Consider the following 22398-nt stretch of genomic DNA (forward strand, 5'->3'; position numbering starts at 1 on the left):
ACTACCTCAGTGACGTCCCCGCTGACAGTGCGACTCCCTTCAGTTTCTGTGTGGAGCCCACAGGAGCAGCGGTGTTGTACGGCCACTCCTGTCAACTTCCGATGTAGCAGAGCTGAAAGCGTCGCGGGACCTCGTGGATTACGCCGGACCTGGAGGGGTATTTGGGGCATAATAAAGTGGTGAAAGAGGGTGTTTTTTTTTTTTCTTCCAAATAAAGGATTTTTTCGGGTGTATGTGTTTATTTACTTTCACTTAAGGGTTAATCATTTTGGGTGTCTCTTAGACTCCTGCCATGATTAACCTAGGACTTCGTGGCAGCTATGGGCTGCCATTATTTCCTTATTACCCCGATTACCACCGCACCAGGGCAATTCGGGATGAGCCGGGTAGAGTCCCAGGACTGTCGCATCAAATGGATACGGCAATTCCGGGCGTCTGCTGGCTGATATTTTTAGGCTTGGGGGCTCCCCATAACATGGGGCTCCCCATCCTGAGAATACCAGCTTTCAGCCGTGTGGCTTTACATTAGCTGGTATCAAAATATGGGGGTGGGACCGCACGCCTTCTTTTTTTTTTTTTTTTTTTTTATTTATTTATTTATTTTACTGCACTACATACACCCGCCCACCGGTGGTTATGATTGGTTGCAGCGAGACAGCTGTCACTCAGCGTGAGGGCATGTGTGACTGCAACCAATCATAGGCGCCGGTGGGTGGGGGAAGCAGGGAATACGAGATAAAATAATGAGCGGCCGGCATTTTCAAATGAGGAGAAGCCGCCAGAGCAGTGTGACAGCCGTGCAGCGTCGCATCGGTGAGTATGAGAGAGGGGGTGAGAGAGAGAGACTGACCGAGAGAGAGAGAGAGACCATTTTAAACGATTGTTAGAACATTCTGTTGGACATGCTGAGCATGCTCAGTAGAACGTGACAAAATCCTGCACTGGAATCTGTCGCCAAATGCATTTAGACATGCAAATGGCAGTACCCAATGACTGCAAAAAAAATAATAGATTAATAAATTAGTGTATTTGATTTTGTATTAAAATTAGTTGATTATATGAATAATAATTTTTCATGCGAAACAAAATCGCTTTAAAGGGAATTGGTCTACAGGTTTTTGCTATGCAATCTGACAACAGCATGCTTTAGGGGTCAAAACACAGATTTCAGCCATGTGTGTCTTATCAAGCTCTATGCTGTTTACTTGCAATTATTGTTTTAGCATTAGGAGATTATAATTTCCCGGACTACATCAGCGATTACCTGGTAGTCCGAACCCCCCCCCCCCTCCTGTGATGAGCAGCTCACTTTCTATATACAGTCATATGAAAAAGTTTGGGCACCCCTATTAATGTTAACCTTTTTTTCTTTATAACAATTTGGGTTTTTGCAACAGCTATTTCAGTTTCATATATCTAATAACTGATGGACTGAGTAATATTTCTGGATTGAAATGAGGTTTATTGTACTAACAGAAAATGTGCAATCCGCATTTAAACAAAATTTGACCGGTGCAAAAGTATGGCCACCCTTATCAAATTCTTGATTTGAACACTGCTAACTACTTTTTACTGACTTACTAAAGCACTAAATTGGTTTTGTAACCTCATTGAGCTTTAAACTTCATAGGCAGGTGTGTTATGATCCGGAACCATGGAAGACCACCACAAATCATTGGTAAAAGGTGACAAGAGCATGGCAACTAATCTGGCCGCCATCCCCTTACTAACCATCAACACTAGAAGTAGCCAAGGGGTGAACTAACATCCTGTGCACCGCGAACCCAGCCGGAGAACTAGCTATCCTAAAGGAAGAAATGATGAATAACTCTCTGCCTCAGAAATTAGATAAAGAATAGCAAGCCCCCCACATTCAATGACTGCGGTGATATAGGAAAACACAATACACAGATGATAGGATTAGCAAAAGGTGAGGCCCCCACGGACTAAAATAGGAAAGGACAGGAAAAAGGCTGATGGTGGCCAGAGAAAAACCCTGCAAAATTCCAAATTCCTGATAGTACAAAAAGGCCCTCAGATCGCACAATCTGCACTCCGTCCTATAATAGGCGCTATTGTCATACCAATGAACAAAAAACAAGAATCATTACAAATTCAAAAAGCCACAAACACATGGACTTAAAGGAGCTATACTCCAAACATAACTGCAGGGAGTTTCCCAGCTAAGCAACTGAGAGGGAAAATCCCTGCATGCAAATAAACTGAAAACAACCACAGTAAATGACAAACTCAGATAAGAGTAAAAGAACCAAACAACAAATAAAGAGCAAAGCACTTATCTGGGGTAGATGTGGTGTGGAGCAGAATGAAGCAGGATGGTGAACAAAGAACAACTGACATCCGGCATAGCCTGCTATCAGACTAGGATTTAAATAAGCAGACAGTTAGCAATGGAAACGCCCATTGCTCAACACACCTGGTCTATGTCCAAACCATTCCTGGTCACAAGAGGGAGCCTCCCAGCAGCCAAAGCATAACTGACATTCACAACACAGGTGTATCCAATCATGAGAAAAGGTATTTAAGGTGGCCACTTGCAAGTTGTTCTCCTATTTGAATCTCCTATGAAGAGTGGCATCATGGGCTCCTCAAAACAACTCTCAAATGATCTGAAAACACAGATTATTCAACATAGTTTAGGGGAAGGATACAAAAAGTTGTCTCAGAGATTTAAACTATCAGTTTCCACTATGAGGAACATAGTAAGGAAATGGAAGAACACAGGTACAGTTCTTGTTAAGCCCAGAAGTGGCAGGCCAAGAAAAATATCAGAAAGGCCGAGAAGAATAATGGTGAGAACAGTCAAGGACAATCACACAGACCACCTCCAAAGACTTGCAGCATCATCTTGCTGCAGATGGTGTCAATGTGCATCGGTCAACAATACAGCGCACGTTGCACAAGGAGAAGCTGTATGGGAGAGTGATGCGAAAGAAGCCGTTTCTGCAAGCATGCCACAAACAGAGTCGCCTGAGGTATGCAAAAGCACATTTGGACAAGCCAGTTACATTTTGGAAGAAGGTCCTGTGGACTGATGAAACAAAGATTCAGTTGTTTGCTCATGCAATCTACTCAGGCATTCATGCAGAGGAACAATTACAATGTTCTGGAATGGCCATCCCAATCCCCAGACCTGAATATCATTGAACATCTGTGGGATGATTTGAAGCGTGCTGTCCATGCCCAGCGACCATCAAACTTAACTGAACTGGAATTGTTTTGTAAACAGGAATGGTCAAATATACCTTCATCCAGGAACTCATTAAGAGCTACAGGCAGCGACTAGAGGCTGTTATTTTTGCAAAAGGAGGATCTACAAAATATTAATGTCACTTTTATGTGGAGGTGTCCATACTTTTGCACCATATATAAAACTATATGGTGTGCACTCAGCTATAAGTGAATTTGGAGGTGCTAGTGAGTGGACCAAGGTCCAGACTATCATATATACTGTAGACACTGCACTCTCTACTCAACAAAAGAGTATAAAAAGACCAACAAATTTGTTTTTTTCAAAAAAACTTTTTTTGTATTTTTATTTGATTTGTCAATATTATAGGTGGAAGAGAAAATTATAATACATATGGTGGGACGTTTCGGCCTTAAACATCGGCCTTCTTCACGCCGTATTAAACTGCAGAAAAGGCAAAATAAAGTAGAATCAACACATGAAAACACGCTATTTACATACATTTACATTTATACATCAGAAAAATAGAATCTCCATCTCAGAGAAGAAAATTTTATAAAGGAATTCTTTCCATGTCAACATTAAATCCTTGGACATATGAGGTGCAACATTACATAATAGGTTACCATAGAGGTAACATGTAAAAACCAGGTAAAGAGGTGATAGTAGTAAAAGCCAAAAAACAGAGGTGAATGATAAAAATATATGCAACCTACCTCCATAGAGAAGGGGGAACTAATTTCCACAGGTGAAGGGAGTGAATGTAAGAAGGAATAGAACAGAGGGAACACTCTTGATATTGCTTTTTTTCTATTGGTCACAGAAAACAATTCCTATGAATAAAGGTAAAGGATTGAGTAGGTCACAGACCAAAATATACAGTCATAGGGACCCCTAATGGGGATATGTATGTCTGGATTGGATTACCTGATAGGTGAAGTATCTCAGGGTGCGTCTGCTTTGGCGAAATCTAATAGGTATGCCCGTAGAGTATTTGGGATTGTGATCCCTATAGTATAGAACGAGGAATAATGATGGGTATTTATTCACAAAAGATTAAAAGAAGTATCTATTGGGCATTAGCTACCTTGTAGTACTGTATATCCTTGTTTCAGTAATATTGAGAATAATGCAGAACCTTGTTCCGGCTATGTTATTCTCAATTACCGCACCACACTGTTTATCCTATAGAGAAAGGGACGTATATAATTAACCAGTCACTGGAGCTATGTTATGGGTTGTCTAGCAACAAAAATACCTTTTTGAATTCCACAAATGGGTTGTAGTTACTTGTTAGCCCTGTGTGGATCCTTGCAGTATGTGGCCCCTTAAGAGAAATGAGTTGAGCATAGGAATATTGTACATATGTGCGGTCATTAGTATACAATGTAAAGCAATGGTACCTTAGAGCAGTCTAGATTAATGGTCACCACTTGTTGCAGGGAGTAGTTAACCAGCAGAAGCTTGCTGTAATCTAGGAGAGGTAATATGTGTCAGGATTGCAAAACAAGTGCCAGGTCATGTAATGGAGCTGCTCAGCATAGTAAGCGTTACCTGTGTTATTCTTATACAGAAGGTTTGAAAGGGGGAGTGTTGAGTGTCCCTCTATGGGATAAATAGACGAAATTAGTTGATTATACACAGGGTGCTGCTAGGTGGAGGGGTGTAGGATCGCAACATACCTTATGAACGCCGTCTTCCCAGACTGTGGCTGCTGCAATGAGGGACTGCGCTCTCCGGCTATTTACTTCCGAAAACCGGAAGTGACGTCAGACGCCGGCGCATGCGCAGTAGCGCTTATGCGTTCGTATTGGTGTAAATAAGGTACCGTTAGGTATGTAGTAGAGGCACAGGCGCCTGCGCAGTTGATGATTTTAGATACTTAGGGGAATGCCAGTACTGGGAGGACGTTTTCACAGTATGTAGATGTTTGAAATAGTATACAGAGAGGATAAAAAATAGAGGATGAGAAAGGAGAAATGATAGACCTTGAGCAAAATGGTGTGTGGGAATCCCACTATAGATGGTACATATATACAATAAATAGTAAGCGAACATAAGTATATATATGTATAAACATTATGACTCTATTATAGCATCATTAGTGTATCACAATAGTTAGAAGTCATACAACGTTAGTTGTTTAACCTAAAGGAGAAAAAATGTTAATGCATATAGTATAAGGGTCCCAATATACTACTAGGTGCGTAACAGTATAGCAAACATAATACTATGTGGTGGTGCCAATATATACTTTACCATCTAACAGTGGGTGCGTAGTAGAAGCAGAAATGGTGGTAGAGAATTTTCTTAATTTTTCTGTAAAGAATTACAAGAAGATTAGTCCTCAGATATCCTACAGTTAAAAGAGTAGATAAACATGTGAAAGGTTATTTTGTAGGCCAATCAATTTCTCTATTAAGTCCTTTAGGTGTAAGGGTTTGGAGTTTGTATATCCAAAAACTTTCACGCTTTTTCAGGAGTTCTATGTGGTTGCCACCACGTCGAGGCCTGTGTACTTTTTCTATAACTTGGAACCGCAATTGTGCCACGCTATGTCTGGCTTCATGAAAATGGTGGGGGATGGGAAGCCATAATTTCCCACATCTAATGGTCGATTTGTGACTAGCGATTCTGTCACCCACATGTTGGATCGTTTCCCCTACATACAGTAAACCACAAGGACACTTGATTATATAAACTACGAAATTACTTTCGCAGGTAAAATGCTCCTTGATCTGAAAGCTCTTTCCAGATCTGGGGTGCACAAAATGATCACCCTTTATCACGTTAGCAAGGAAAGGGCTCTCCTTGCTATCCCTTGCTATATCCAAAAAGCGTGAAAGTTTTTGGATATACAAACTCCAAACCCTTACACCTAAAGGACTTAATAGAGAAATTGATTGGCCTACAAAATAACCTTTCACATGTTTATCTACTCTTTTAACTGTAGGATATCTGAGGACTAATCTTCTTGTAATTCTTTACAGAAAAATTAAGAAAATTCTCTACCACCATTTCTGCTTCTACTACGCACCCACTGTTAGATGGTAAAGTATATATTGGCACCACCACATAGTATTATGTTTGCTATACTGTTACGCACCTAGTAGTATATTGGGACCCTTATACTATATGCATTAACATTTTTTCTCCTTTAGGTTAAACAACTAACGTTGTATGACTTCTAACTATTGTGATACACTAATGATGCTATAATAGAGTCATAATGTTTATACATATATATACTTATGTTCGCTTACTATTTATTGTATATATGTACCATCTATAGTGGGATTCCCACACACCATTTTGCTCAAGGTCTATCATTTCTCCTTTCTCATCCTCTATTTTTTATCCTCTCTGTATACTATTTCAAACATCTACATACTGTGAAAACGTCCTCCCAGTACTGGCATTCCCCTAAGTATCTAAAATCATCAACTGCGCAGGCGCCTGTGCCTCTACTACATACCTAACGGTACCTTATTTACACCAATACGAACGCATAAGCGCTACTGCGCATGCGCCGGCGTCTGACGTCACTTCCGGTTTTCGGAAGTAAATAGCCGGAGAGCGCAGTCCCTCATTGCAGCAGCCACAGTCTGGGAAGACGGCGTTCATAAGGTATGTTGCGATCCTACACCCCTCCACCTAGCAGCACCCTGTGTATAATCAACTAATTTCGTCTATTTATCCCATAGAGGGACACTCAACACTCCCCCTTTCAAACCTTCTGTATAAGAATAACACAGGTAACGCTTACTATGCTGAGCAGCTCCATTACATGACCTGGCACTTGTTTTGCAATCCTGACACATATTACCTCTCCTAGATTACAGCAAGCTTCTGCTGGTTAACTACTCCCTGCAACAAGTGGTGACCATTAATCTAGACTGCTCTAAGGTACCATTGCTTTACATTGTATACTAATGACCGCACATATGTACAATATTCCTATGCTCAACTCATTTCTCTTAAGGGGCCACATACTGCAAGGATCCACACAGGGCTAACAAGTAACTACAACCCATTTGTGGAATTCAAAAAGGTATTTTTGTTGCTAGACAACCCATAACATAGCTCCAGTGACTGGTTAATTATATACGTCCCTTTCTCTATAGGATAAACAGTGTGGTGCGGTAATTGAGAATAACATAGCCGGAACAAGGTTCTGCATTATTCTCAATATTACTGAAACAAGGATATACAGTACTACAAGGTAGCTAATGCCCAATAGATACTTCTTTTAATCTTTTGTGAATAAATACCCATCATTATTCCTCGTTCTATACTATAGGGATCACAATCCCAAATACTCTACGGGCATACCTATTAGATTTCGCCAAAGCAGACGCACCCTGAGATACTTCACCTATCAGGTAATCCAATCCAGACATACATATCCCCATTAGGGGTCCCTATGACTGTATATTTTGGTCTGTGACCTACTCAATCCTTTACCTTTATTCATAGGAATTGTTTTCTGTGACCAATAGAAAAAAAGCAATATCAAGAGTGTTCCCTCTGTTCTATTCCTTCTTACATTCACTCCCTTCACCTGTGGAAATTAGTTCCCCCTTCTCTATGGAGGTAGGTTGCATATATTTTTATCATTCACCTCTGTTTTTTGGCTTTTACTACTATCACCTCTTTACCTGGTTTTTACATGTTACCTCTATGGTAACCTATTATGTAATGTTGCACCTCATATGTCCAAGGATTTAATGTTGACATGGAAAGAATTCCTTTATAAAATTTTCTTCTCTGAGATGGAGATTCTATTTTTCTGATGTATAAATGTAAATGTATGTAAATAGCGTGTTTTCATGTGTTGATTCTACTTTATTTTGCCTTTTCTGCAGTTTAATACGGCGTGAAGAAGGCCGATGTTTAAGGCCGAAACGTCCCACCATATGTATTATAATTTTCTCTTCCACCTATAATATTGACAAATCAAATAAAAATACAAAAAAAGTTTTTTTGAAAAAAACAAATTTGTTGGTCTTTTTATACTCTTTTGTTGAGTAGAGAGTGCAGTGTCTACAGTATATATCATACTTTTGCACCAGTCAAATTTTGTTTTAAATGCGGATTGCACATTTTCTGCTAGTACAATAAACCTCATTTCAATCCAGAAATATTACTCAGTCCATCAGTTATTAGATATATGAAACTGAAATAGCTGTTGCAAAAACCCAAATTGTTATAAAGAAAAAAGGTTAACATTAATAGGGGTGCCCAAACTTTTTCATACGACTGTACATTGTACATGCAGAGCCTAGTGTGGTTAGCGTTCTCTGCTCTGCTGCATGTTAAATCTATAAACTCTGTGTCAGAACTGCTGCACCCAGTAAACTAAGTAGTACATTGTACAATTCAGGGTCTCTGCCTACGTCTTGCTGCTCCCAGATGATGTAGGAAAAAAAACCTGTTGACAGATTCCCTTTTACGTTCTCTTTGCCGTGATGCATGAGATGTTCTTGGTACCACTGTTTTCTTCAATTCTTTAACCCGTTCAGCCCCGGGGCACTTTCCGTTTTTGCGTTTTTGTTTTTTGCTCCCCTTCTTCCGAGAGCCGTAACGTTTTTATTTTTCCGTCAATCTTGCCATATGAGGGCTTGTTATTTGCGGGACAAGTTGTAGTTTTAAATGAAACCATAAGTTTTACCATTTGGTGTACTGGAAAACAGCAAAAAAATTCGAAGTGTGGAAAAACTGCAAAAAAAGTGTGATGGCACAATAGTTTTTGGGATGTTTTATTCATGGTGTTCACTATATGGTAAAACTGATGTGTGGGTATGATGCCTGAGGTCGGTGCGAGTTTGTAGACACCAAACATGTATAGGTTTAGTTGTATCTAAGGGGTTCAAAAAAATTCACAAGCTTGTCCAATAAAAGTGGCGTACGTTTTGCGCCATATTCCGAAACCTGTAGAGTTCTCATTTTTTGGGATCTATGGCTCAGTGATGGCTTATTTTTTGCGTCTCGAGCTGTCGTTTCTAACGGTACCATTTTTGCGCAGATGCTTTGTTTTGATGGCCTGTTATTGCATTTTACGTAAAACTTGCGGCAACCAAAAAACGTAATTTTGGCGTTTGGAATTTTTTTTGCCACTACGCCGTTTACCAATCAGATTAATTGATTTTATATTTTGATTGATCGGGCATTTCTGAACGCGCCGATACCAAATATGTGTATATTTATTTATTTTTTAACCCTTTAATTTTCAATGGAGGGAAAAAGGGGTGATTTGAACTTTTAGGTTTTTGGGGGTTTTTTGTTTTTTTTTAAACTTTTTTTTTACTTTTTTTTTTTTTTTACTAGTCCACCTAGGGGGCTATAGCGATCAGCAATCCGATCGCTCTGATCTATCTGCTGATCACAGCTATACAGCTGTAAACAGCAGATACAGTGACTTCCTGCTTCCCTGGCCTCCGAGCCGGGTGAAAATGAAAGTGAAACGTCATAGCTGCAGGCATCATCACATGACCCTGTGCTACGATGGCAACCACCGAAAGTCACGTGATACTCACGTGACTTCCGGTGGGGGCGGCGGTAAGTGAAAATCTTCACCGCGCATATATACATCTCACTGCCAGACTTTGGCAGCGAGATGTAAAGGGTTAATGTTACGGGTGGAATGCGATTCCACTCGTAACATGTAGGCACACATGTCAGCTGTTGAAAACAGCTGATGTGTGCCGATCAACACCGCCTGCCCGCGGCAGGGGGCGGGGCCTAACGGGACACGCTCCATGACAGATATATTTGTCCATGGTCGTGAAGGGGTTAACTATTACAACAAGATGGGTTTTCAAGCTCTGGATATAACAAGAATGCTCCTTTGAGCTGACAGCAATTAAAGATCTTAAAAATTCTGAAGAATTAAAACATTAAAGAGTAACTAAACTTTTTTTTATGCAGACTTTCATTGTTTCTAAATTATTGTTAGGGTTAATTACAGTAACTGATCTTGCATACTTCATGCAGAAAATGTACATGGACGTGCCATTCAAACTACGCATTGTTGGGAAATATCCGTACACCTTATCCAAGTAAGCAGTGTACTTAGACTACTCACAAAAAGTTAGGGATATTTGGCTTTGAGGTGAAATTTCACCTGATCGCAACAGCTTTGAATGGTCTGATGTGACACTTGGGTACCTCTCAGATCCCTTATAGGTGCTTAGAGTTGTGTGACATTCATCATCTGGTTCCAAAGGACATGAAGTGGTTGAATTTTCACTCAAAAGCCAAGTACCCCTAACATTTTGTGAGTAGTGTGTGTCTCAGTTTCAGTGTGGGTTGCACAATGGACAGTTTCTCCCTTGTATAGAAGAGAATATGCTACCGCCAGAGTGAGCGCTCTGAAGCTTCATCCGCATACAGATTTTCCCCAGCAATGCACAGTTTGAACAGCACTTGCACATCAATTTTCTGCATAAAAAAGGCAAAAGCAAGTATTTCACTCTTGCAATATTTCTTGAAATTACATTTTCTGCACAGAATTGTAAAAAGAAAGTTTTGGTACTCTTTCAATATGTTAAGAACCATACAGCGGTTCACGTGTATGTCAAGTTACAAGGTGTACAATTGTTTCTGAAATGTGAAACAGGTCACAGAGAAGAGTAAGCTGTTAATTACTGACAGGAAGAGTAAGGCTAAATGCGCACGCTGCATTTTTTGCTGCAATTTTGTTGTCAGAACTTTCTGACATTTGACTTCCCAGCAAAGTCTATGAGAAGTCAGATTTGCTATGCGCACATTCCAGTTTATTTGTCAGCGTTTTATTTGTCAAATGTTTGTTACAAAAAAAATGCAGCATGTTCATTCTTCCTAGGTTTTTGTCAACATATGTCACAAAAACGCAGCAAAAACGCATTTGGTGAAAAACGCACCGAAAACGCACTTACAATTTCAAGCATTTTTTGTGACATTTCCAGGCTCTCTCTGACAAAATACAGTTTTGGCTGCAGTTTTGGCTGCCGTTTGTGAACACAAAAAAGATGCAGCGTGCGCATGTAGCTTTAGGCTACATGCGCACGCTGTGTTTTTTGCTGCGTTTTTTGGTGCAGTTTTGTTGTCAGAACTTTCTGACATTTGGCTTCCCAGCAAAGTCTATGACGAGTCAGATTTTCTATGCGCACATTGCAGTTTGTCAGCGTTTTATTTGTCAAAAGTTTGTGACAAAAAAATGCACATGTTCATTCTTTCCTGCGTTTTTGTCAACATTTGTCACAAAAACGCATGGTGTGAAAAACGCACCGAAAACGCAGCAAAAACGCATGTTGTGAAAAACGCACAGAAAACGCACCTACAATTACAAGCATTTTCTTTGACATTTCCAGGCTCTCTCTGACAACGTGCAGTTTTGGCAGCAGTTTGTGAACAAAAAAAGATGCAGCATGCGCATATAGCCAAAGAGGGAGAGGGGCCAGAGAGTTGTAAGTGCAGACCATAATTCAAAAGTATACGGTAGTTATAAATAACATTTCTTAGATGAGGTTAGATTAGGGTTTAAAAACCTGTTGACAGGTTCCCTTTAAAAGGAGCTTAAAAATATTGGCCAGCGTGCTCCAGGTCTGTCTACTTTCCTATCTGTGTCTTCCATTGGACATGAATGCCTTGTGGATCTACAATGTACTTACATATACCATATTTTTCGGACTATAAGACACACCGGACCATAAGACGCACCCTGGTTTTAGAGAAGGAAAATAACATTTTAAGCAAAAAATGTGGTCATGACACACTGTTATGGGGTGAGGATCTGCTGCTGACACTATTATGGGGGTAATGTCCCAAAATTATCTACTAAGGTACCCCATCCTGGTAATGATCCTCCTGCCTTGAGTGTGTGTGTGTCTGTGTGTATGTATATATGTATATATATATGTATGTATATATATATATATGTATGTATATATATATGTATGTATATATATGTATGTATGTGTGTATGTATATATATATATATATATATATATATATATGTCCCTCATCCTGGTATAGCCCCATCTTGCTATATACTGCCATCCTGGTATGTACTCCCATCCTGCTATATACGCCATCCTGGTATATGGCCGTATCATGCTATATACTGCCATCCTGGTATATGGCCGCATCCTGTCCTGCTATATACCCTATCCTGGCATATGGTCACATCCTGCTATATACCCCCATCCTGGTATGTGCTCCCATCCTGCTATATACGCCATCATCCTGCTATGTACGCCATCATCCTGCTATGTACGGCATCATCCTGCTATATACGCCATCATCCTGCTCATATGCCATCATCCTGCTCATATGCCATCATCCTGCTATATACGCCATCATCCTGCTCATATGCCATCATCCTGCTCATGTGCCATCATCCTGCTCATGTGCCATCATCCTGCTCATGTGCCATCATCCTGCTCATGTGCCATCATCCTGCTCATGTGCCATCATCCTGCTCATGTGCCATCATCCTGCTCATGTGCCATCATCCTGCTCATGTGCCATCATCCTGCTCATGTGCCATCATCCTGCTCATGTGCCATCATCCTGCTCATGTGCCATCATCCTGCTCATGTGCCATCATCCTGCTCATGTGCCATCATCCTGCTCATGTGCCATCATCCTGCTCATGTGCCATCATCCTGCTCATGTGCCATCATCCTGCTCATGTGCCATCATCCTGCTCATGTGCCATCATCCTGCTCATGTGCCATCATCCTGCTCATGTGCCATCATCCTGCTCATGTGCCATCATCCTGCTCATGTGCCATCATCCTGCTCATGTGCCATCATCCTGCTCATGTGCCATCATCCTGCTCATGTGCCATCATCCTGCTCATGTGCCATCATCCTGCTCATGTGCCATCATCCTGCTCATGTGCCATCATCCTGCTCATGTGCCATCATCCTGCTCATGTGCCATCATCCTGCTCATGTGCCATCATCCTGCTCATGTGCCATCATCCTGCTCATGTGCCATCATCCTGCTCATGTGCCATCATCCTGCTCATGTGCCATCATCCTGCTCATGTGCCATCATCCTGCTCATGTGCCATCATCCTGCTCATGTGCCATCATCCTGCTCATGTGCCATCATCCTGCTCATGTGCCATCATCCTGCTCATGTGCCATCATCCTGCTCATGTGCCATCATCCTGCTCATGTGCCATCATCCTGCTCATGTGCCATCATCCTGCTCATGTGCCATCATCCTGCTCATGTGCCATCATCCTGCTCATGTGCCATCATCCTGCTCATGTGCCATCATCCTGCTCATGTGCCATCATCCTGCTCATGTGCCATCATCCTGCTCATGTGCCATCATCCTGCTCATGTGCCATCATCCTGCTCATGTGCCATCATCCTGCTCATGTGCCATCATCCTGCTCATGTGCCATCATCCTGCTCATAGGCCATCATCCTGCTATATGCGATCATCCTGCTCATATACCCCCATCCTGCTCATATACACCCATCCTGCTATATGTCCTGCTGCATCATGTGGCACACAGAAAAAAAAAAAAATTATATTCACCTTTCCTCGCTTCACGCTGCGTCGCTCCTCCTCCGTCTGTGCCGGCAGCGCTGTGTGGAGCCGGCCACGATCCCTGCAGCATTGCGATGTCCTCCTGTCTGTGCCGGTGTGGCCGTGTGGACACGTGCGCACAGCGATGACCTCATCGCTGTGAGCACCGCTAGTCTCCACACAGCGCGGCCGGCAGACAGGAGGAGATTGCGGTGCTGCAGGGGAACGGTGAGTGTACTGATTCACTGCACCCCGCGCTGATTATGATGTGCGGGGGCAATAAATACAGCCGCACATGATCACTCCAGGCTGTAGTTGCCAGGGGTGATCATGCGGGCTAACTGTTGAGTATGCGCTTCCCCCGCCCATCATCCCGCCCACCTGTCAGCGACGGCTTCAGCGCCGAGAGATGGGCGGCAGGATTGGCGTGCATATGTAATGAGCGGGCCCACGTGGTCACGGCAGGCGCTGACCCGCTCCACCACAGCACCCTCATTCCCCGCAGCCCTACATTCAGACTATAAGACGCACCCCCACTTTCCCCCAACATTTTGGGGGAAAAAAGTGCATTTTATAGTCCGAAAAATACGGTAGTTGGAAAACACATTAAAAATAGAATAATAATTGCACTGTATGTAATTCCATCTTTTTAAATAGGCAATTTATTCATTTTCTTGGAATTTTCTTTTGCAGGACCATAGTCTTTTAGTCTTTCAGAAGAAAGAAATTAGAAGTCCTGAAGTTAGAAAAAAAGTTATTCTCCAAAGCAATTTTGCAGCTCAGGTAACTCATCTGGTCAATATTTCTTTAGAAGATTGATAACAGAGAGCAAAAGAGAGGGGTGTTTGATACTGCGCCAAAGGATCACAGGAACAGATGTTTAGATTAATGCATCTTTATTTCATCCAGGTCTACGCGTTTCAGGAGCCACTGCCCCCTTCCTCAGGACCGTCAGGAAAGACAAAACATCAAATCTGTCCTGGTGGCACCAGCATGCAGATAAATAGACAAGATAACATCATGACACCACCCCTTCTTGAAAAAAAGGGCGGGAGGAAACAGTAAAAAAAATGTCCATGCTGATGTACTAAATGTATCTTTACAAATAAAATTAAAACATGACTGGTATCACATAATCACAAATGTCAGTCAGGATACACATATTGGGTCAAGAAAAATAATAAATTATGAAAAAACCAAAAAACCTGTGTTTGTTCAGTGAAATGTACAAAAATATATATGAATTTATATATTCCATAGTGTATATATGTCAACATGTGTGTTTTATACATATGAATCTGCAATCAACAGAAGAGAGTCAAGAACCCACTCCTGTCGGGCGTTCAAATGATCACCATACATAAGAGAGTGGAGGCATAAACCGGTGCAGCCACCCCTGTGTGACACATTAAACAAGAAACGAAAAAACAAAATCACTTAAATAGTGACAGTGAAGGATCAAGTGAAAGACAAGGATAACATGGAATTTAGAAATGAAAAAACCTCCAGATGGGCTCCAGACTATGAGAATCTACAGGCAGTTCACCAAAGTTCATAAACGTGGGAAAATGAGTGACTGCGCCTGCGTGCAAGGTCTGTATCAAGAGCTCGCAGGTCAAAGGAGTTCAGGACCGTGGGAACCAACCTACCACGCCTGCGTGATTCCCGACTCGTAGTAAGCTTACAAGTAGCAAGTCCTACATATTAGTATCCGTGCAGTGATCGCTAGAAAAACAGAGCTAGCAGTTGATGAGTGCTAGGAACACTAAGAGATAAGAGGAGATTAAAGTGAAAAAAGGAACAGAGACACTAGGAATTGAAATCAACCGTGAATATATAAAAGAAACCATGTGACTATCAAATACATATAGATGAAAAAGAAATAAACAATAAGTAGGGGAAAAACAATTTGTATATAAACTATGCCGTGGGTTCATAAAACTAAAATAGAGGTATAACGCACCCTATTTTCGAGGCGCAAAGGAGTGAAAAGACACCAAGATCAAGGATGAAACCACCCTGAAACTGATAGTGTGCTGGTATACAATCATAAAAGGAGGAATGTATATGTCACTAAAACTAGTGTATATGTATGTATACCCATACGTTCATCTCCATCAATAAATAAGTAAATAAATAAATAAATTAGTGGAAAAATGCATTCTGAAACAACAATTATAAGACCCATATCATATATATTATATCAATTACATTAAAACTACGCTATAAAAATATTATATAAATATAATGATAATGATTAATAAAAACAGCGATAGACCTGATGGTACTGGACCATAAAACAACCATAAAATATAACAATAAAATCACACTGATATAGGTGTGATATACATAAAAACAACTTATAAAAACAAAAAAGTATGCCATAAAACTCAATTAAAATCATAATAAAACCATCCGGAGAAACAGATCAATGCTAGACTTGATTTTAGTGGAATAAATCCGTGATTTCATTTAGACCTTGGGGTTTTAAAGTATTCAGCTTATAAATCCAGTAGGTTTCTTTTTTATTTAGAAGTCCCATCCTATCGGGAACATATGGGGGTATCTGTTCTATAGGGGTAACCTTCAACTGGATTTTTTTTATTATGAAATAGAGTGGTATGACGAGAAAGTCCATGGAGCATGAATCCCACCTTTATATTATGTCTGTGTGAGTTTATTCTGTTATGTAGAGCTTGTATCGTTCTGCCTATATACCTTTTATTACAGTCACACTCAATTAAATATATAACAAAGTCGGATTGACATGTCAAATGTCCTTGTATCCTAAATTCTGTGCCCTCTATGGTCTGACCGAAATTGATCCTCCCGTGTTGGATGGATCTGCAACATAGGCAGTTTTTCATATAGCATTTATAAGAACCCATGAGTACTTTATTAGTAGTAGGATTACAATGATTTTTCAATCTGCTAGGCGCAAGTTGGTTCTTTAAAGTGGATACTCTACGAAATGTGACCCCTGGATCGTAGAGCATCCACTTTAAAGAACCAACTTGCCCCTAGCAGATTGAAAAATCATTGTAATCCTACTACTAATAATGTACTCATGGTTTCTTATAAATTCTATATGAAAAACTGCCTATGTTGCAGATCCATCCAACACGGGAGTATCAATTTCGGTCAGACCATAGAGGGCACAGAATTTAGGATACAAGGACATTTGACATGTCAATCCGACTTTGTTATATTTAATTGAGTGTGACTGTAATAAAAGGTATATAGGCAGAACGATACAAGCTCTACATAACAGAATAAGCTCACACAGACATAATATAAAGGTGGGATTCATGCTCCATGGACTTTCTCGTCATACCACTCTATTTCATAATAAAAAAAAATCCAGTTGAAGGTTACCCCTATAGAACAGATACCCCCATATGTTCCCGATAGGATGGGACTTCTAAATAAAAAAGAAACCTACTGGATTTATAAGCTGAATACTTTAAAACCCCAAGTTCTAAATGAAATCACGGATTTATTCCACTAAAATCAAGTCTAGCATTGATCTGTTTCTCCAGATGGTTTTATTATGATTTTAATTGAGTTTTATGGCATACTTTTTTGTTTTTAGAAGTTGTTTTTATGTATATCACACCTATATCAGTGTGATTTTATTGTTATATTTTATGGTTGTTTTATGGTCCAGTACCATCAGGTCTATCGCTGTTTTTATTAATCATTATCATTATATTTATATAATATTTTTATAGCGTAGTTTTAATGTAATTGATATAATATATATGATATGGGTCTTATAATTGTTGTTTCAGAATGCATTTTTCCACAAATTTATTTATTTACTTATTTATTGATGGAGATGAACGTATGGGTATACATACATATACACTAGTTTTAGTGACATATACATTCCTCCTTTTATGATTGTATACCAGCACACTATCAGTTTCAGGGTGGTTTCATCCTTGATCTTGGTGTCTTTTCACTCCTTTGCGTCTCGAAAATAGGGTGCGTTATACCTCTATTTTAGTTTTATGAACCCACGGCATAGTTTATATACCAATTGTTTTTCCCCTACTTATTGTTTATTTCTTTTTCATCTATATGTATTTGGTAGATAGTCACATGGTTTCTTTTATATATTCACGGTTGATTTCAATTCCTAGTGTCTCTGTTCCTTTTTTCACTTTAATCTCCTCTTATCTCTTAGTGTTCCTAGCACTCATCAACTGCTAGCGCTGTCTTTCTAGCGATCACTGCACGGATACTAATATGTAGGACTTGCTACTTGTAAGCTTACTACGAGTCGGGAATCACGCAGGCGTGGTAGGTTGGTTCCCACGGTCCTGAACTCCTTTGACCTGCGAGCTCTTGATACAGACCTTGCATGCAGGCGCAGTCACTCATTTTCCCACGTTTATGAACTTTGGTGAACTGCCTGTAGATCCTCATAGTCTGGAGCCCATCTGGAGGTTTTTTCATTTCTAAATTCCATGTTATCCTTGTCTTTCACTTGATCCTTCACTGTCACTATTTAAGTGATTTTGTTTTTTCGTTTCTTGTTTAATGTGTCACACAGGGGTGGCTGCACCGGTTTATGCCTCCACTCTCTTATGTATGGTGATCATTTGAACGCCCGACAGGAGTGGGTTCTTGACTCTCTTCTGTTGATTGCAGATTCATATGTATAAAACACACATGTTGACATATATACACTATGGAATATATAAATTCATATATATTTTTGTACATTTCACTGAACAAACACAGGTTTTTTGGTTTTTTCATAATTTATTTTTTTTCTTGACCCAATATGTGTATCCTGACTGACATTTGCGATTATGTGATACCAGTCATGTTTTAATTTTATTTGTAAAGATACATTTAGTACATCAGCATGGACATTTTTTTTACTGTTTCCTCCCGCCCTTTTTTTCAAGAAGGGGTGGTGTCATGATGTTATCTTGTCTATTTATCTGCATGCTGGTGCCACCAGGACAGATTTGATGTTTTGTCTTTCCTGACGGTCCTGAGGAAGGGGGCAGTGGCTCCTGAAACGCGTAGACCTGGATGAAATAAAGATGCATTAATCTAAACATCTGTTCCTGTGATCCTTTGGCACAGTATCAAACACCCCTCTCTTTTGCTCTCTGTTTTCTGCCCTTTGGGTGGCTGCAGCCTTGGATCAGATTCTACATGCGATTACAGTTGTTGTGACTCTCACAACGACATCTGGTGAGTAGTTTCACCCTCCTCCCACCCCTTATATACTGGGGTAAGACCCTATATGCGCTTTTCTCTCCACAGATTTCTTGTCTTTAGAAGATTGATAGAAGGCTTGAGTGCCAAAAACTGTTTTTATATGCTTCTTGTTACATATTGCCCCAGAAACACTTTACACATGACAGACTTGTAGTTCTACTTACTTGCTGGACCATATCAGTGTACCCGATGAAAATAGAGCGTATGACCTACTTCAGTAAAATCTCGTTTAAATTTGAAGTTTAGTTAAACTCGCTGGTTTGCCCTAAAACTTGCACAACATTTTTACAATTTTTGTGCTTTGATAGCATTTTATTATTAGAAACGATTCAACCCTTGCTATTGGCTAGGTTAGCACAAGCAGTTTTATAGCCATGCTCAGTAGTGGATTCAAAAGAGAGAAATTTGCATCTTTCTATATTCTTTTCAGGTATCTACTTTTGGCTTTGGCAAATAAACAAATCTGCATCATAAAGATGATCTGTCAGCTCACTTAAAGGGAGCCCATCATGTCCCGAAACGCTATTTACTTGCAGATTTAGGAGTAATCTGCAGGTAAAACGTGTTAAAATCTTGTTTGCCTCCCTACCGGAAGTTCCCCTAAAGGGGTGAATTAACTTCCTCACTGCAGCCGCTCCCTTACAGATATGAGGTGGGCGAGTCCGTCATTCAAAATGGCGGGGGTGATTACATTGTGCTCTCAGTATGTCTGTAATCACTCCCTGGACCATCGTTATCCCATTTTGTTCCCTGTAGACACTGGTCCAGTTGGGCATGCATTCAATCTATACGTACCCTTTTTTTCCCTGTAGCCATTGGTCTGTTAGGGATTGCAGACATGATTTAAATGCTTTTTACCTGCAGGTAACTATATGTGTAGCTAAATTGCATTTCTGGACATGGTATGTTCCATTTTTTATCAGATAGTTTAAAGGGAACCTGTCAGGTCTCATATGTATTCTGACCTACAAGCAGGGTTATGTGTGGCCTAGAAACCCCTTCCTACCCATCCCTGTGTTTTAATATTGTGTACTATGAATGTATTAAAGTTTTATTACTTACAGGTTTCCTATGTAAATGATGAGAGGCTTTATCCCCCTTGGCGTTGCATCGCCCCATGGGCGTTTGCATGCTTTCTAAGTATCACGCCCCTGTGAGCGTGATACCATGGATTTACATGAGCATCGTTACCGTCAGCTCCTTGAGATCCTGTACATGCACGCTTGCCATTCCCACAGCCTTGTTATCCGGGTGCTTGCTTCCCGGCTTCAGATGGGCTCTGCGCATGGTTGGAACTGCAGGAGTCTTCTGAGCATGTGCAGTGCACGTCTGAAGCCGACAAGCAAGCACCCGGATAACAAGGCTGCAGGAATGGCAAGCGTGCACGCGCGGGATCTCATGGAGCTGACGGTGACGTCGCCCATGTAAATCCATGGTATCACGCCCACAGGAGCGTGATTCCACGGAAAGCATGCAAACGCCCAGGGGGCTAGAGCCTTTGCTCATTTACATAGGGAACATGTAAGTAATAAAACTTTTTTTATACATTCATATTAGACAAAATTACAACACAGGGATGGGTAGGAAGGGGTTTCTAGGCCACACACCACCCTGCTTGTAGGTTAGAATGCATAAGGGACCTGACAGGTTCCCTTTAACTCCACTGTTGGAGGCGCATATGAAGATTCCAGAAGTAGGTTTATTTTCATGCTAAATTCTTGTAGTTTGTAGTTCTGCAGTAAGTAAAAAGAGTTGTGTATAGATGATAGCAAGATGAATGACATGCAATATCTGAGGAAGAATGGAGGGATCACTTCAGAGCTACAGGCAGAGACAGAGAGGACAAGCTTCTAACAGGCAAACTGATTACATAGTGTGTAGCAGAAGCAAAACCATGAAAATACAATACTGTATGATTCCCAAGTTGTAGAACAGAACAAATACACTCAAAATCGGTTACAATTGAGGCGTAAACCTTCATTTATAATTGTTTCTCTGCTTTTATCTAGGAGGTTCTGAAAGCTCTTGATGAGGCTCGGACGAGTCGCCAACAACAAACCTTAGTGAGGCAGAAATCGGAGAGGTTCATCAAGACATACAGCAGCTAAATGCCTTTGTGCTTTTTTTTTTTTTTTTATACGATCTCTTACTATTTCTACACCATTGAAGCATTTTTTGCACTATTTTCCTTTTGCTGCACATATTGTTCTGTGGACTTTGATCATTCTAACTAGTTTAATGTTACTGATGAAGTGTCTTTATTGTTTGTAGCTTTAAGAATTCAATACCCAACTCCTTTGTACTGATGAAGATCAACATCATGTCCAAATGTAAAGTTAAGCTTCCAATATTGCACTTGAGGATTTTTGTGCATGCAATGATTATATTGATCCTGACGATTGTTGTAAGAAACAAACCACTGCCTTTATTGATCTTTATATAAAAATACATTCATTTAACAAAATAAGAAAAAAAATCATGTACTGTTTGTCATGCGAGTGTATTTATAACTTTTAGTGTTAACACCAATATTAAAGTGAACCTGTCAGGTCCAATATGCACCCAGAACCGCGAGTAGTTCTGGGTGCATATTGCTAATACCTGCCTATTTGTCCCTGTATCTAGTAGCATAGATAAAGAACTTTTTCTAAAAAGTATTTCTAAAGATCTTATATCGTATGCTAATGAGTGAGGGGACTCATTAGCATACGGTAAAAGATCTTTAGAAACACATTTTTCTAAAGATCTTTTTTATCTATGCTGCTAGATTCAGAGACTGTTACGCAGGGATTAGCAATATGCATCCAGAACTGCTTGTGGTTCTGGGTGCATATTGAACCTGAAAGCTTCCGTTTAAAACATATCCTTATTTTCTTTAGAAGCAGCCATAATTCGGTCACTAAATTTAGTGATACAAGTCTAAACAGTGAGCATTTTGACAACTGTTCTTCTCACAGTTCCCGAGAATGAGCTACTGTGTTTCTTTGAAAATAAGACCTACCGCAAAAATAAGCCCTAATAGGATTTTTAGGGCATTTTGAAGTATACATAAAATATAAGCCCTACTTCAAAAATATGCCCTAATTGCAGTTCATCATACTAATAATATCCTGAAATAGGGTTTGGTTAGCCCTTTCAGGTTCTGCAACTTTTATTGCTGTATGTTGCCCTGTTGTGTTTCTGTAAGCCACAGAAAGTGTATATTTGGGCTGTGTTTAGTTAAAAGTATGTTAATGCAAAATCCCTCTGTGCCGTTGTCAGTGATTTGGTGCAGTCACACTGTTATAATACTCGCCCATTAATGCAGAAATGCAGAATGAATATTCAACTTTTCCTTGCCCACCCCTCTGTGCCGGTGTCAGTGGTTGGGTACACTTACAATCCTCAGGCAAGCAATGCAGCATTCTATTGTAAT

At 40.3% G+C, this 22398-nt stretch overlaps 1 protein-coding gene across 3 annotated transcripts in view; it reads left to right on the top strand.

Annotated features, from left to right (window-relative positions):
• Positions 1–21525, top strand: part of VPS13C (vacuolar protein sorting 13 homolog C) — a 492503-nt gene extending 470978 nt beyond the window's left edge. For all 3 annotated transcript variants that reach the window (XM_075345525.1, XM_075345526.1, XM_075345527.1), the window contains 2 exons: positions 14436–14525; positions 20993–21525. In XM_075345525.1, the coding sequence (XP_075201640.1) occupies positions 14436–14525; positions 20993–21091 (189 nt within the window). In that variant the 3' untranslated portion in view covers positions 21092–21525. The remainder of the gene's footprint in view (positions 1–14435; positions 14526–20992) is intronic.
• Positions 21526–22398: the final 873 nt, after the last annotated feature.

Source organism: Anomaloglossus baeobatrachus, chromosome 4, assembly GCF_048569485.1.
Source record: "Anomaloglossus baeobatrachus isolate aAnoBae1 chromosome 4, aAnoBae1.hap1, whole genome shotgun sequence".
NCBI lineage: Eukaryota > Metazoa > Chordata > Amphibia > Anura > Aromobatidae > Anomaloglossus > Anomaloglossus baeobatrachus.